Source organism: Terrapene carolina, unplaced genomic scaffold, assembly GCF_002925995.2.
Source record: "Terrapene carolina triunguis isolate 2854851 unplaced genomic scaffold, T_m_triunguis-2.0 Scaffold68, whole genome shotgun sequence".
NCBI classification, from domain to species: Eukaryota; Metazoa; Chordata; order Testudines; family Emydidae; genus Terrapene; species Terrapene triunguis.
The window spans coordinates 52,733,401-52,749,166 of record NW_020664419.1 but is presented as its reverse complement, the minus strand read 5'-3'; the positions used below and the strand labels follow the sequence as shown (position 1 = coordinate 52,749,166).

Here is a 15,766-nt window from a genome sequence, read left to right as displayed (position 1 = left end):
CGAAAAGCCGGACATGTCCGGGAAAAAGAGGACGTATGGTAACCCTATCCTAGGTACAAGACCCAAGAGTCACTATGCAACTTTCTTTCCCCTGCTTCAACCTGCCCCAGACTCCTGTGCGCTGTGCCATATCAGATTGAGGAAGGGCATAGCACCTGAAACTGGATCTCAGCTTGGGGGAATAGATGTATTTTGTTAGACAAGAAGAGGAGACTCAGATGTCCTGCAATCAGAGCTATGACTAAAGTGAACCATGAACCCATCTCTCTTTTATTTACTCATGTGCAGAGCACTGTAGTCTGAGCAGTAAACATGAAACTAGCATTGGTGAGAGAACTCTGTGTCCCCATTGGTGGAGTCCCAGGCTCTTGCAGGTTTGACAGCACTGGCTGAACTGGCTCTGGGGATTACTGAAGAGTAGGAACTACTTATGTGAACAGAGGTTTGCAGTAGTAGGCTCTGTATTAATAAATGCAAGGGCTTTGAGATCCACTGATGAAATGTGCCATATAAAAGCTAGATATTATTACTTTATTTTACAATTCATAATAGGAGAGAGACAAAGGCAGCTACAACAACTCTGCTAAGAAAATACACAATATTCTAAATTTTAAATTGCTTAATTGAGCATTAAGAAAAAAAGTAGAGTCCACAAAAAATCCAACTGAATAATTAAATTAGAAGGTAAAGAAATTAGGAAAATTAAGGACGTTTCATGCATTATTTAACACTTCAACCGTATAAAGTTTTCTTAAGACTGTGCACTGAAATAGAGTTTTTTAAAATTATGCTTAACGACCCAGAAAAGACACTATACAATTGTTACATAAAATAGTAACACTTGCCCTCTGCAGTAATTTAAGCTGTGTTTTTTGTGCTTTACTTCCTCAGTTCAGCTATCTCTTTTCCTTTCTAACAGTTCACACTTACACAAAATATATCATTCAGTGTTATGATAGAATAAGTACAGAATGTTTTGCTTTTATATTTCCTCTTGGATGTTAAAACTGCCAGCTTAACACTTCTGTTACTACTTATCTCTGAGTCACTGCCCTTGCCAACACTCAAGATAAGACAAGCTTGCATATTCCAAACAAAGAGGCACTTACTGTTCATTCTGGGAATTGTAGTAAAGTGTGCTACCGAACTGTTCATATTCAATTTTACTTTTTAATACATGCATTTGATAATTCACTGTGACAGAGACAAAGATTTTCCTCTTTAAACAAGATTACTTTGAAGAAGAGACAAATATTAAATTATGTAGTTAACCATGGAATGTGTGGATGTATTTACATCTTAATATGCCAGTGTCACACATCTGTGCAGTGAAATCCTGGCCCCATTCAGTCAACAGAAATTTTACCATTGACATCAATAGAAGCAGAATTAGGCCAATGGTGAGTGGTTTTAAAAATCTTGCCTGTGGTGTCCTGTCAGCCTTTTCCCACTGACTCCGCTGGATACCATGACACCAGGTACACTCCAAAACAGTCTGGAGAGCAATTTGTATCTGAAATGTTTTCAGCTTATATGATTTAAGTGCTGCGGGATGGGACGGTTTGTTTACCTGCAGTGTCCGCAGGTTCGGCCGATCGCAGCTCCCACTGGCCGCGGTTCACTGTTCCAGGCCAATGGCAGCTGTGGGAAGCGGCGGCCAGCACATCCCTCGGCTCACGCCGCTTCCCGCAGCCCTCATTGGCCTGGAACAGTGAACCGCGGCCAGTGGGAGCTGCGATCGGCCGAACCTGTGAACACTGCAGGTAAACAAACCATCCCGTCCCACCAGCGGATTTCCCTGATGAGCCGCATGCTAAAGGTTGCCGATCCCAGTATTAGAAAATAGTTTTTCACCACCATTTTAACACATTTATGCCCCATTCACAATGGCATCAAAAACATGCCAACAGAAAGTATTTTTCCAAATGAGACTAAAAATGGTTTCCCTGCTTGTTTTTTGTAGGATAGGTGGGGGCAAAAACAATAAGACAACAAACCAAATCTTGGCCCTACCCTGCTGTGCAGTGGAGCCACCGAGCATACGAGACCCACTTGGTTTCCTAGCAGCAAAGCTGCAATCAGCTCCTGAGGTAGCAACTCTATGTTTAGGTGAATATTATTGCTCAGGTGAGTGCTAGAGAAGCATATAATTTACATGAGGTCCCCAACCTGGAGCTGCTTGGCACTCTGCTTCCAGGGAGTGGAATGTGCTGTAATAGATTCCATTGTAGGATCAGGGTATGTGGGACTCCTGAGCAATAATTAATATTGACTTATAATATATAGGCTACCTTAGTCTTGGGAAAGAGATGGGGAAAATATTGTCCCTATCTCATTTCCATGTACCATCCAACCTGAACAGTGAACAAAGCGGAAGAAATTTGGAGCTCTGATCATTGTGTCTGGCCCAGCTATGCTGGACCTGGATGAGACAAAGCTGACCTGTCACCATCTTTTAATTTCCTCTGACCTTAGGACTGACTGAGAGATGGTTTGGACTCTGGCATAAGCTGGAGCAGCCTCAGGGTTGCTCTAACTGTGCCAGTTGGTGTAATATCTGGAGGTCCCTGGAGCACAGCAGTATGCCTGTTCACGCTCCTTCCCTCCCAGGCCAGGACCCCTCTGCTGAGTACAGAAGGGTTGGTGTACCAGGGATTCTCCTTTGCTGGTGGAAATCCTCAAGGGGTGAAGTAAGCCCCTGGAAGGGTGCAGAGGGGTCTTAGCAAGGGCTAAGCATCTGGCCCCATTATCTGATCATATCCTTTCTCTGCATTATGGGGCAGCCTTTATCTTTTTGGTATCTCGGCGGGGGGGGGGGGCCTCTGGGTGCTAGCCAAAACAAAGGGTGGTAATGCATTTCCCTGGGGCTCAAGGTTGGGGTTGCCCGGATACTTAACACGGGGGGCGGAGGGGGAATGGTTGGTTTCAGGTGAAATCACACAAGTGGCGGTGACTTTGCCAGGTTTCTGACAGTGCCTGGAGCCCCGCTACGTCCCCGTGGCTCTATTGGCAGTACCCTTCCCCCTTCGCGGATTTACTCTCTGGCTGCTGGGCCCCTTCGTGGGGCTCGTCCCCCCTCTGCAGGCTTGTTGTTGTCACGTGGCCGGGGGCGGGCCGGGCTCAGGGGGAGGAGGCGGAAAGTTTGTGCAGCGGCTGGGGCTGGCGGTGACTGCAGCGGGCTGGGCGCTGTCTGCTTCTCCCTGCGGCCCCGGGGCATGAGCAGGACCTGTCGCCCGCGCTGAGAGCCGGCAGGTTGCGCCCGGGCGCCGTGGGCGAGAGCGGGGCGGCGGCCCAGGGAGCCCCGGCCATGAGCTGCCCGCTCCGCGCTGCCCCAGCCGCCGCGCTGGGCTTGCTGCTGCTGCTCGGCCGCCTGGCTGGGCGCTCGGCCGCCGGCGGCCCCGGCTCCCCCTCGTGCCCGGCTCCGTGCCGCTGCTTCGGGGACCTGCTGGACTGCAGCCGCCTGAAGCTGAGCCGGGTGCCCGAGCGGCTCCCGCAAGGGGTGGTGCAGCTGTGAGTATCCGGCGGGGCGGCAGGGAGACCCCAGCACGGCTCCTGCGCAAGGGGGGGCTGGGCATGACCAGGGGGGACCTCCAGTTCGCTTCGTTACCGCTCCGGGCTCCGGCAGGGTGCGGCGGCGCAGCAGCCTCCGATTCCCCCTCGGGGACTTGTTTCTGGGCTGGATTTGGAGGGTCTGGCCCTACAGCTGCGGAGGGAGGGGAGCTGTCTCCCGCCCTCCACGTCCGTAGTGAGTGGCTTCCCCAGCGCCCCCCTCTGCAGCCCCTGCCCGTCTCACGTCGGCTCAGCCGGGGCATGGGTCACCTAGGGGAGCGTCTCACCCCGCACATGTGACTTCTGCCTTCCTGATCCATCACCCCGCCGGCCTCCTCCCACGCAGTAGTCCTGACTTGGGGGGACGGGACTCGGGACGGGGGGGCCTGGTCCCGATCACAACATTGCCCAAAGGAGAAGGGGTGTGAGGGCCTTTTGTCACTTACAAGGCGCTGCAAGGGGCTGAGTGTTTTAGTGAGGGAGAAAGTTTTTATAGAGACGAATAATGCGGGACTAGAAGCTATTGAAAGTGACTTGTTCTTTCGCAAGTTGGGACAGAGTCTGGTATCCTGCCAATAGGATGAAATAAAACTGATACTGAACTGAAATCGGTGCGGGGGGGGGAGGGTATATTGGAGGGAGGGCTAGGGAGGAAGAGAGATGCTAAGATTGAATTTCTGTTTTAAGAAAAAAAAAACTAGGAAAAAAAACCTTCTCTAAGAAAACTGATTGCTGATAGGCATTGAAAATAATTGGGCCCAGAAAAACAAAAAGTGCATTCTGGTGATGTTATCTAATGAACATTATTTACAATTACACTATGCTTCACAAAAAGATATCTTTTGTAGGTAGTGTCAAGTTGCCATATTAGCTAGTGTGGGATTTATATCATCTTTCCTATTGATCTTTTTTTTTCTCTAGTAGTTTTAAGAAATGTATTAAGAAGACAGCTTATATCAGTTAATTTAGCAAGACAAACTTGAAGACTACTTAGTAATAAATATTAAAATGTCGTCATATTTAGAATATTTAATTTTAGTAACAAACATTTTTGAACAAATCATAAGATATTGAAATTTCCTAAAAGGAAGAAAAAAACGATACAATCTGGAACCTTTTTTTATATATCTTAATTTCTTTTTACTCATTTGACTTCTGTATTTTTCTTATTAATTTTCTATTAAATTTCAAAAACAGATAGAGATAAAGACTTTAACGTAAACAGGAAGGCTTTCAATTAGTTTTGACTAATTCTGTTCAATTGCCTCATCTGGAGGTCATGCTTCTTTACTCATGAAACATGGATGGCTGTATTGACAACATATGGAACTGAACATATGAATGACTTTGGGAGGTGAATATTTCCATGAGTAGTATTGGAAAGAATCTGTGAGAGAAAAGAAACTTAAATTTTCCTTTTGGTTGATATGGTTAAGATGTTTCAATTATATACATATTCAACAATTCATTGTTCTTCCTATTGAATGATGATCCTTCTGGTTCTTTTGAGTTGTCTCAGTAAGATAAAATAAATCTTTTGACAAAACTTGTTAATATGTCAGAAAATTAGCATTCCTTTACCTTAGTGCAGCTAACTTAACGTTTAGATTTAACATTACGACAAACTAAAACTAAGGGGAAAGCATAGAACCTTTAACTGGAACTTACTTCTAAAAGTCATCTTTAAAATATATGTTGTGTTAACATAAATAACCAAATGTGTTGCCTTTTGCATTTATTTTAGTGATAGACTAAAATAAATTAGAGGGTTTTCTGGTTAGCACAATTGGAAGTGTAAATTGTTTTTATGTAAGTTCACATTCCTTTAAAGAAGTGAGAGAAAATAAGTTCCATTTGTATAAATAAATACTGGGCCTGTTGTAAGACATCCTGCTGTGATCACTCATTGGACAGCTGTGTCATTTGGTCTTAAACTCACAGGAGTACATCTTTGTAGGTGTCACCAAACCATGTGGTTTGGCTGCTTTTGTGTAAATGTTTCTTTTATTTGTGTCAGATGCCTTAGAAGTACCCTTGTTTCTTTCTTCCTCCCCTTCCCCTTAATAAGAGAGTGCAGAAACATGTGGCATTGTCCTTTACCTCCTCCTGTTTAGTATTTGGAATTTTGACTGCTCAAGGTGCAAGATAATTTTCAGTTTCATGTAGCCAATAAAGTCTGAGTTAATGTGATGATTGTTACTCCAAACTATTTACTTACAAATAGTAATAGATTTTGTGTATTTTGTTGACAAATAGAAGAAAATATATATAATCTTGAAAGGGAGTAATTTAGTTCAAAACCTGCCAAGTCTCATTAGAAAATATTGTAATATCCATTAGACCTAATTCTCAAGACCTTACTAAGGCAAGAACTCCCTTGTGGTTCGGTGGGAGTTCTTGCTTGAGTTAGAACTTCAGGACTAAGCCCATTTTGAATGTTTTCCTCTCCTCTTCTGTCTCCCTATCCCCCAATGCATCCCAAAAGTCTACTGATATAAAGTAATATCTAGCATTATGAAATGATGGCTCGGTCCTGTCTCATTCAAGTTCTCACAAAATTAATTGAATGTTGTGCAAAAAATGCTGTATTGGAGCAGGCCTTATGACTACATTAAGAAAATGAGCTTGCTGTCTGAAGCTTGAGTGTTTGCATTCTGTTACTGTGCTGTCAAAGTTGTAGTTGCTCCATTGATACAGAAGCAGCCTCATGAAATGTAGTGTAAATAGGAGATTTTGACCAGCTTTATTGGGGATTTAGAGTAAAGTGCATCATCTTCTTTAGTGCCATCTTCACATAATTTAATGGAAGTCCATTGAAAACTGAAAACTGATAAATATTTGTAATGGCTTTGTATATAAATATCCTTAAAGTTAGATTTCAGTTTACTTCTAGCATATGTGCTTTGAGATTGAAAGAATGTTGCTTTGTTAGAACTAATGTTTCAAAGCCAGAATTGGGGGAGGGAAAGCAAATACTCACCAGTGCTTTCATTATTTTTAAATTCTCATTGGAATTTTAGAATATGTCTTACCAGGTTCACCTAGGAATGCCAAAGCTGTCAATGAGACAGAAGGGAGCATCTAAAAGATGGTTTCAGCTAGTGTTTATACTGCATTTTTAGTATTTACATTTTATAAATCCTCTAGTTCTTTACCAGAATTGCCAGAAAAAAACTCCTTATGGTTTTCACAGCTGTTTTTCAATATTTTCCAGACTAAAACTTTAACATAGCAAGCTGATTTATGAGTCACTTTGGATCAGTGTCTTAAAAAGCTAGGCTGTAGCTGTTTTGTTTTTTAGCTTTCCTGATTTCTGCTGAATTAGCAGCTCTAAAGGCCCCAGTGGGATTGATTAAGAAGCTGTTGCTGGATTTGCATTTTAAAATTGCACTTGAGGCTCAGGTTTCTGAGTTCTCTAAGGAAGAAGATGATAATTGCAACTAAGTGTTGTAAATTAAGTTAGGGTCTAAAAATTGTATTTATATAGTGTGTGGAAGTGGAGAGGTACCACCTCTTCTGTATTAGGCCTTCCCTTTGGTTTTTCATTACATAAATATTAACACTTTAAAGTTGCAGTTCAGCTTTCCAATGAAGAAGCATAGTATGAAAGATTGTTAATGCAAAAGTAACTGAATATGAATAATTTTCTTTCATAAAACAGGTTCTTAAAGGACAGGGTCAAAAAGGCTTGAAACACTGCAGCACATAAGTATTACTGTTCTGTTGCAGTATAAATGTTTAAGTGAAGAGTGAAATATATAGTTTCTGCTGTCTAGTAAGAATTTCTTAAATGTAAATTTGGTGTCTATAAAGTCTCTGTATTTAGTCCCCATTACATCTTTCATGGCTCTTAGAACTCCAGTAGTAAAAGTAACCATAGGAGAGAGTTTCTTTCCCCATTTAATATGGTTTTAGTGTGGAGGAGTTAGATTTGAGAGGGAGAATCAAAAATGGAAAATATTTTGCAACCGTAGTATTTAGTGTTTCCCACTCCTATTTCTAAGTGGAAATAAAAAAAAAAAAAATAAAAAAAAAAAACCAGTCCACTTGCACCTCACTTTCTTATCAGTGGGTTTTAATTCAAGGGCGTTAGTTAGATTTGTTTTTTTTTTTTAAAGTCTGTATCTTACATTTTTATGCCTAGGGCTCATGAGAAACTATAGATTTAAATTTCACTTAAAATACTTTTTCCAATTGCTAATTTTCTAACTGTAGTTGATTCACATTCAAAAGTTCTGACTTCACTTATAGTTCACCTGCAAGGAACAAACTTCCTCATAACATTTCTAAAAAAAGATTAACATTGAAACTGTGGCCTTATTAAATGCTTTTTATTTTTATTGTATGTCATGTTAAACAAAAAAAATTATACAAGTATGTGTGTTTGAGAGAGAAGGCTCAGAATTGACTGTTTTTGTTGTTGTTACTTTTATCTCCTATTTGAAAAACTGTTGTAAGTGAATCAATGTGGAGTTTCTGGATGTATGTATTTTAAAAAGTAGATACCCACAAATTTTGCATGTGGCATCTGCAGCATTAAAAACACAAATCTTGTTTCAAAACAAAATTTGTTACACTCACGGTTGCCTTGATAGACTCCAGATGGATGTGAGCTTGAGCTATGAGTGAAAGTGTCTGGCTCCAGTGTGGTGATCATGCACAGCAGTGGTTGTAATTGCAGGATTTTTATAGTTTAAAGACTCTGCCAATTTTTTTTACATGTTATAACTCTAGCAGAACAAATCTACTCACGTCTGTTACTGTCTGGTGGGTCCTTAGGCAAACATGTTTTAAATAAACCTTTTGCAGGGTTTTTAGATGAAATGAAGAAACGCAGGTTTTTAGCAGTGATGTTGAAAGCTCTTAGTTGGAATAATTGCTGATTCCTAATTCTTGTCTAATGATGATGAGCAGTAACATATTAGGCTCTAATAACCATGACTTCATAGAATTTTGACTGTTTATTTGCATACTTCTCATAATCCCTACAGACAGACCAAAGCCAAATATTGAATTAAGTTTGAGATGGTGGTGGGGAGTCCTTACTAACTCTCTTTTAAAGTAAAAAGTTTAATTCAGATCACTTTTAAAATCTATTTCTTTGTTGTAGGACACTTCTTCAAGATTTGTATTTGAATGTAAGGGTGAAGATGTCATTAAATATATATGTGCGGTTTTTAAATGTAAAATAAATGGATTTTTCTCAAATCTAGGGTCTGACAGATAGCTACTCTGGATTTTTAAACAGTGAAAGAATTAATCTTCCAGTTTAAGTGTGACCAACCTCATTTACAGGAGAACTCAGTCATGCTAACAAGACTAACATTTGTAGGTTTTTGAAAATGTTAGAACTGAACTGGTTTCCCATCTTCAAGATGAAGCTCCTTAGGTGCTTAGTCCATTTGCTGTCTCTGGACACAGCATACACTGCTCACTCCAAGAGGACCCATGTAGACCGTCACTGACATCATTTGCACTTTCTGATTAATAAACCATGCTAACATGAAGCCCTGTGAGGTTCTCAGTCTGGCATGGAAGAGAGCTGAACTTTATGGCACAAGTTTGTTTCCTTAAATACAAGATTTTATGCTGAAGTTCTGAGTAGGATAGAGACTGGCTTTTAAATGTAGGTTGGTTTCAGGCCTATTTGTCTATTTACAGCTGCTGATACTACATATGATCAGTATTAAATTTGTGTACATGAGAATAGGATTCCAAATCAAATGAAAACATCAATTCTGTTTTTATGCTTCCTTGCTGTTGTGTCTAGGCTTTGCAAGTTGTTTTAGATTATTTCGTTAAAAACTATAAATGAAACTAACACATCCTATTCTTTTGAGCCTATATTAAAATTTAAGACTCAAGTGCAGCTCTATCTGTGAATTTCTCTTACAGTAGCCAAGAGGCTACTTTACCTATACTTTTTTTTCTGTATGACATGGTTTCCTTGACAATGTGTATATATGAAGCTTCCCATGGATGTTAAGACTTTTTCGTGCTATTGCCTTTTTAAAAAACGAAAGGGATTGTTCAGTCACAAAACACCACATACAAACTAAAGGCCTTTCTTTCCAGTTATTAGCAGTGGTCAAAGCATTTAAAATCACCTTCCTTGTTTTCACAAAACAATACTTGAGTGAGTTTCTATTGTAATGTTATTGGTAGCAAAACTATGATGTAGATTTTTATATATTTAGTGATTAATTAGATTGCAGGTTCAGTCTGAATATGTATTATGAGAGCTAGTAAAAATATACCTGATATTTCCTAAGTGACATCTCATTTATTTTTGTAATCTCCTAGGGACTTAAGTCACAACAGATTATCTTCAATCAAGGCCAGTTCCTTGAGTCACCTTCATAGTCTTAGAGAAATGTAAGTGATTTGTGTTTGTTTGGGTATAAAAATAATGTTCTTTTCTGTAAGGATGGCTGACTGAGAGACAAAGGTGTGTGCTCTTATAGTGCTGTGTGCTGCAATAAGTGAGTTTATAATTAACTTTGAATTTTAGGTGATATTCAGCAATTTAACATATATAGAGTATGCACTCCTTGTTTATATTGCAACAGACTTTCTTTTTTGATCTTGACAGAAAACTGAACAATAATGAATTGGAGACCATACCTAATCTGGGACCAGTCTCTGCAAATATTACTCTTCTGTCCTTGTAAGTAGATTTTGATGGCGCTCTTTTTAACTGTAAAGATGAAAACAATAGTGGAAATTTGCATTGATGTTAAAGTTAAAAAGATTGGAAGTTTCTCAGATTGTGGCTGGGAAGTTGCTTATGTGATGTTGCATCAGGTTATTTAAAAATATATATGTGTATGTACACAGACGCTTCAGTGTACACACACAAAATTAAACTTAATCCTAGTAGTTTTTGATGCTTCCCTAAGATATAGACAGACTGTATTTGGAGCTAAGATCAAAGTGTAGTGTCTGTTCTTATCAGTTTAATATCTGATATGTTCTTAATTTGTATTGTGGTAGTGCCTGCAGGCCCCAACCACAATCAGGACTCTGTTGTGCTAGGCACTGTACAAACACTAGTAACTAGCATGCAAAAACTTGTATAATGCAGGCCTTCAAAACAAAAGTTTGTGTATCTTGGGTGAAATTCTGCCTTCTTTTGACGTCCGTGTCAAAACTCCCATTGACTTTAGTGGACCAAAGATTTCACCCCTTAATTTTAGGACACATATATGATATGTAGACTAGGATTCAGAATAAATCATGTGCCAGTAACTTTACTACAGCTTGTTTGGTCTATCGAGTGTGTGGGAGAGAGAGAATTATTTCCTGTTATTGCAGATGTTACACAAGCTTTTGTTTGGTTTAGTTTGCATGCAATATGTTTATAATGAACCATCATATTACTAAAAGTATGTCACCTGCGATCAAAGGCAGAATTTGTACATTCGGGAAAAGCAGATATCAAGTTAAAATGAAGGGACTCAAAACAGAGATGACTTGATTTTCATTTTAATGGGAAACTTGCATAACACTTATGTTTTCTTTTCTGTTCATGGCTTTTGATCAGCTTTCATAAAATGTGTCTGAGGATACTTAAAATAGTAATGTCTAACTACGTTTTAATTATTTTTCATAAACTGTCAAATACTTAAATACTAAAACGTGGGTATTTAGCTGAGGGGTTTACCAGCAGGATTTTTTAGTGTTAAAGCTAGCATTGTTTAGCCCTACTCTTAATACAAATTGTAAGCTGCCTTTCAGAAGAGGCCTCTGAAGAGTTAAAACAATACAGTACATTTTGGGAAGCTGTTCAATTAATTAAATTGATCACTATTCAATTGCTTACATCTGGTGATTTATAGGGGGTTTGTTTTTACTCTGATCCTAGGTCAGCTAAGTCAGCTGGTGCAGCCGCTGTGTCTGCACTGCTCTGTTTGAATAAGAATTAGGTGACATTTGATACTGATGTGGTTTTTCTACAGATCAAAATCAGAAAAGAATGAAAGAAAAAGCAGATGGTGTCTGACAAATAACTACTGAATTTAAACACACTATCTACTTTCATATTACATTAGTGTTGACGCTTTTTTTTAGTGACACATCATTCTATAGTTTAATCATTGTATTGAGTCTCAAATATACATTTAACTATTAAGTGCCCTTCTTTTTAAGAGTCTGTTTACCATGAGATTAGAAACCTTTGCATAATAAAGCATTAGAAATCTTTCCTGTCTTGTTTAAAAATGTATGCCAAGTTGAGAATTTGTCCTAAAGCATCCTCAAACCCCTTTCCATGGAAATTAATCTCTAGTTCAGAGGAACCTAAAATTATCCTTCTGCAGCTGTGAAAAGAATTTTTTGATAAAATGAATTAATCCAGCCACTGCTGGATATTTGTCCCACACCCATGGATCGCTAGCTTAGTTTACCCACCTGGCCAAACATGGAGAAATCTTTATTGGATTTGATTTGTGCACTGTGTTCTGATTTTTTTTTTTTTAATTATTTTTTATTTTAAAGTACTTCTTAAAAGTGTTTCAGCTGCCATGCACTGAAGGTATTGCTTGGGAGCTGGCTTGTTGCCATTCTGCTTTGAAGCCCATGCCATGCCTATGTATGATGTCAGGAAACTCCTGGCCAAATTAAAGTTACTAATGTTTACCATATACCTTATGACCACTGTGGAGAATCATTGGAATTAGAAATGGAAGAGACCTACTAAGCCATCTAGTGCATTCCACTATCAGTGTAAGACTAATTCTTAGACCATATTATGTAATGCTCAGGTGGAATGGGTACTCGGAAAAGAAAGCTAGAGAATGGTATTTCATGGTTCAGGGGAAAAAATTCTCTTGCCCCCAAGGTTTTTCCCCCAAAAGACACCTCACAAGCTAGGGATTGTTAAGGGCACAGAGGGTCGCAACTTCATTAAATAAACTAGTATGTAAATAAACAGAGGAATGAACATACTCTTTGCAGCAGTGGATGGCTGTAGCTGGTTGGTAGGTCTATAAAAGAATGTACAATATATCATTATCACACATCAATACATATCAGTCTAATGGCATAATTTTTGTTGTTCGAGATAAAGAAAGAAACATAATACTGCTTGACTTTTTTTCTCATCCTAAATTCAGTTTGTAGTGCTGGCAGTTTTGGGAAAAAAACAAAACCAAAAAAACACAATCTTGTAAACTGAGCTAATTTGCAAAAAGAACAGGAGTACTTGTGGCACCTTAAAGACTAACAAATTTATTTGAGCATAAGCTTTTGTGGGCTACAGCCCACTTCATCGGATGCATAGAATGGAACACACAGAAGATATTTATACATACAGAGAACATGAAAAGGTGGGAGTAGCCATACCAATTGTAAGAGGCCAATCAATTGAGATGAGCTATCATCAGCAGGAGAGAGAAAAAAACCTTTGAAGTGATAATCGAGATGATCCATAGAAGGTGTGAGGATATTTTAACATATTTTAACATGAGGAAGTGGAAGAGAACAATATACAGCAGTATGATGTAACTTTTTAGAGATGGTTTTCAGAGACTGCTTGAAGCAAACTTCTGATGAACTCTGTAGGATCTTAGTCTTCATGGAAAAAGGAGATTGTGAAATCTTCCCAATGCAAACAACTATTGTGTTCCTTAGTCTTGGTTCTGACTCTCAATAGCAGAAAAAAGGGTGTGTGAATTTACTTAAATGGGAGTTATCCTTCTGAAGCTTGATTTGATTACATTTCTTACAAGATGCGCACAAAAGCTAGCTAGCTTGTTCAACAAGTCTTTTAGGAATGCTGCGTAGGGTGCCTTGATACGCTTTTCTTTCCTTGCCAGACTCTAATGGCCCAGGATCTCTCTTCGAAGCAGTGAAAACTTCTCCTCCCTAGCAACTGTTAGTACAGTTCTGGAACCTTACAGTTCTACAGAGTGAATTCCACAGAGGGTATGTCTATATGTACAGTGCTGCAGTGGAGCAGCTGTACTGATACAGTTGCGCCGCTACAGCGCATCTGGAGAAGACACTCTATGCTTACAGGAGAGAGCTCTCCCGTTGGCATAAAAAAAACACCTTTGCGAGCAGCAGAAGCTGTGTCCGGTGGGAGAAGTTCTCCCGCTGACATGGCGCTGTGCACACAAGTGCTTATGTTGGTGTAATTTATGTCGCTCGGGGGGTGGAATATTCACACCACTGAGCGACATAAGTTTTGCTGACCTAGCCTGAGTAACAGATGCTCCCTAAGCTGCAGGGCACGTACAGTTGTAAGGGCTCGATAGGCAATGTAAGTCTTGACTTAACTAACACTGACTCACGTAACTGCTGAAGAATATACTCAAAATGTCTAGTAAATGCCCTTGTGCGGCATAACAGGACATTACTTGGCACACTGTGATGTTCCTTGAGAAATTCCCGAGGGGACCTTTTATCAGCAGTAGCACCCTTTTAGCCAAACTGTTTTCAGGTTTGGTTTTTGAAAAAAATGACCATGGTTTAAACCAAAAATGGAATTGACTTGTCTGACCTACTCTTGGTTGTTTCTGACTCTTCAAATTACACATACAATATAATTTATTTTCTACAGGAGAAAAAATGAGCTCTACATCAATTCAGTCCCTAGTTTCCTGCAAATTTGGGTAATCCAAAACTAAAACATACTTCTAGTCAATAGAATTTAATTATTAAATATGTAATGTTAACTCAATACAATGTAAACATTTTTGGGTATACTGGATTAAAAACTAAATTACCACAAATATTTACACTGGCTATACATAGTAATATAGCCTCATTTATCTATCACTAGAACTAAAATATTTTAGATGTTTCCTTATTTGCATTCCTCAAATGCTTGTAAAGCCAGTTACAACTAACATAGGACTGTTTTTAAAATTTGTGATAGTTTCATGCTACACAATTTTGCAATTCTGAGGAAAAAAGCAAGTTATGTTTGCTGGTTGTTGATCACTTATTTGCTATTTTGTCAAGCTTAGAAGTGAATGCTAAATGCCCCAACAGTTAGGGACATCTTTGAATAAAATTTGAACACGTTTTTGTTCTGAGTCACCTAAATACTGTATTGCTGGTTCTTGCTCTACATGGCACTCTAAAGTCGACTAAACTGATGGTGTCATATTAATCCTGGGGAGATTTGGTGAGGGAGAAGGAACCTGGTAAATGAGTGAGGTGGTGCGTAGGTTAAAACTAAAGGGAACACAATTTGCTAGCTAACACAACCACAACCACTTTGTTGTGTGGACGCAGGTTAGCAACACTCAAGTGCTTCTAGTCCTCCAATGTCTTCCCACATTTCCCCTACCCCCCCATGCCCAGAAAGGCAGATAAGTTTTCCTGCAGTTCACTGGAAAAGAACTCAGAGAATAGTTCAGCTTACTGATGTGCACCCCGCAATTTGTTTTTTTTTCTCAGTGTGGCTGAGATAGGTTAACTGGAGAGAAGTAATATGAGCGTCGATTTGAGCTAACTCTGCAGTAACAACATAGCCAGAGTCTTGCATGACTTTTTAATTCTCAATTCTGTACCTAATGTGGGGTGAAACTTTGAAATTAAAACTGCAAAAACATACAGATAATCAGTTTTTAAAAAGTCACTTGGCCACTGTCCTTCATAGCATGGGTCCATGCTCTAGGAGAGCCTTATGGTTCATAATGATTACTTAGGTTGGTATAACTTTAATCCCAAGGGATGACAAACTACTTAAGATGTAGCTAAGAACACTTGACGCTACTTTTGGGGTGACACATTATTGTTTCAGTGCATAACAACATTATAAAGCAGTTCAGGAAAGGAAGGAAATTATACCGTATCCAACACAATGGGCACTATACAATAGGGAAACTTTAGGCATGTGGGATATAATTTGGTCTCCGCACCAGGGTATAATAAATGTGTTTGAAAAAGTATAATGTGATATTTAATTACCACAAGTTATTAGGGACCTCTATCTTTATATATTAATATTGTCTGAAAAATTAACTTTCATTGATTTCAGTACTCCCTCATAAGAAAGAGGGCCTTCTGTGAAATTGCAAACACTTCTGCAACACCTAAGTTTTCTTTGAAGATATCAAAAATATTGACCAAATTGGAGTCTACTTTATTTATGGGATCATATAAAATACAGCCTATGGTGTTACACGTGTGATGTCACCAGCATAGGTCATCCTTCAGTACCTCAGAAAATGAAAGGCAGCTATCAGTGGCTTTGGAGACCCTGAAA

General features: G+C 39.3%; 1 protein-coding gene across 1 annotated transcript in view; it reads left to right on the top strand.

Annotated features, from left to right (window-relative positions):
- Positions 1 to 3,159: 3,159 nt before the first annotated feature.
- The window catches only part of LRIG3 (leucine rich repeats and immunoglobulin like domains 3), a 50,169-nt gene continuing 37,562 nt past the window's right edge, over positions 3,160 to 15,766 (top strand). The window contains exons 1-3 of the mRNA XM_024205110.2: positions 3,160 to 3,510; positions 9,853 to 9,924; positions 10,142 to 10,216. Of these exons, the coding sequence (XP_024060878.1) occupies positions 3,308 to 3,510; positions 9,853 to 9,924; positions 10,142 to 10,216 (350 nt within the window). The 5' untranslated portion in view covers positions 3,160 to 3,307. The remainder of the gene's footprint in view (positions 3,511 to 9,852; positions 9,925 to 10,141; positions 10,217 to 15,766) is intronic.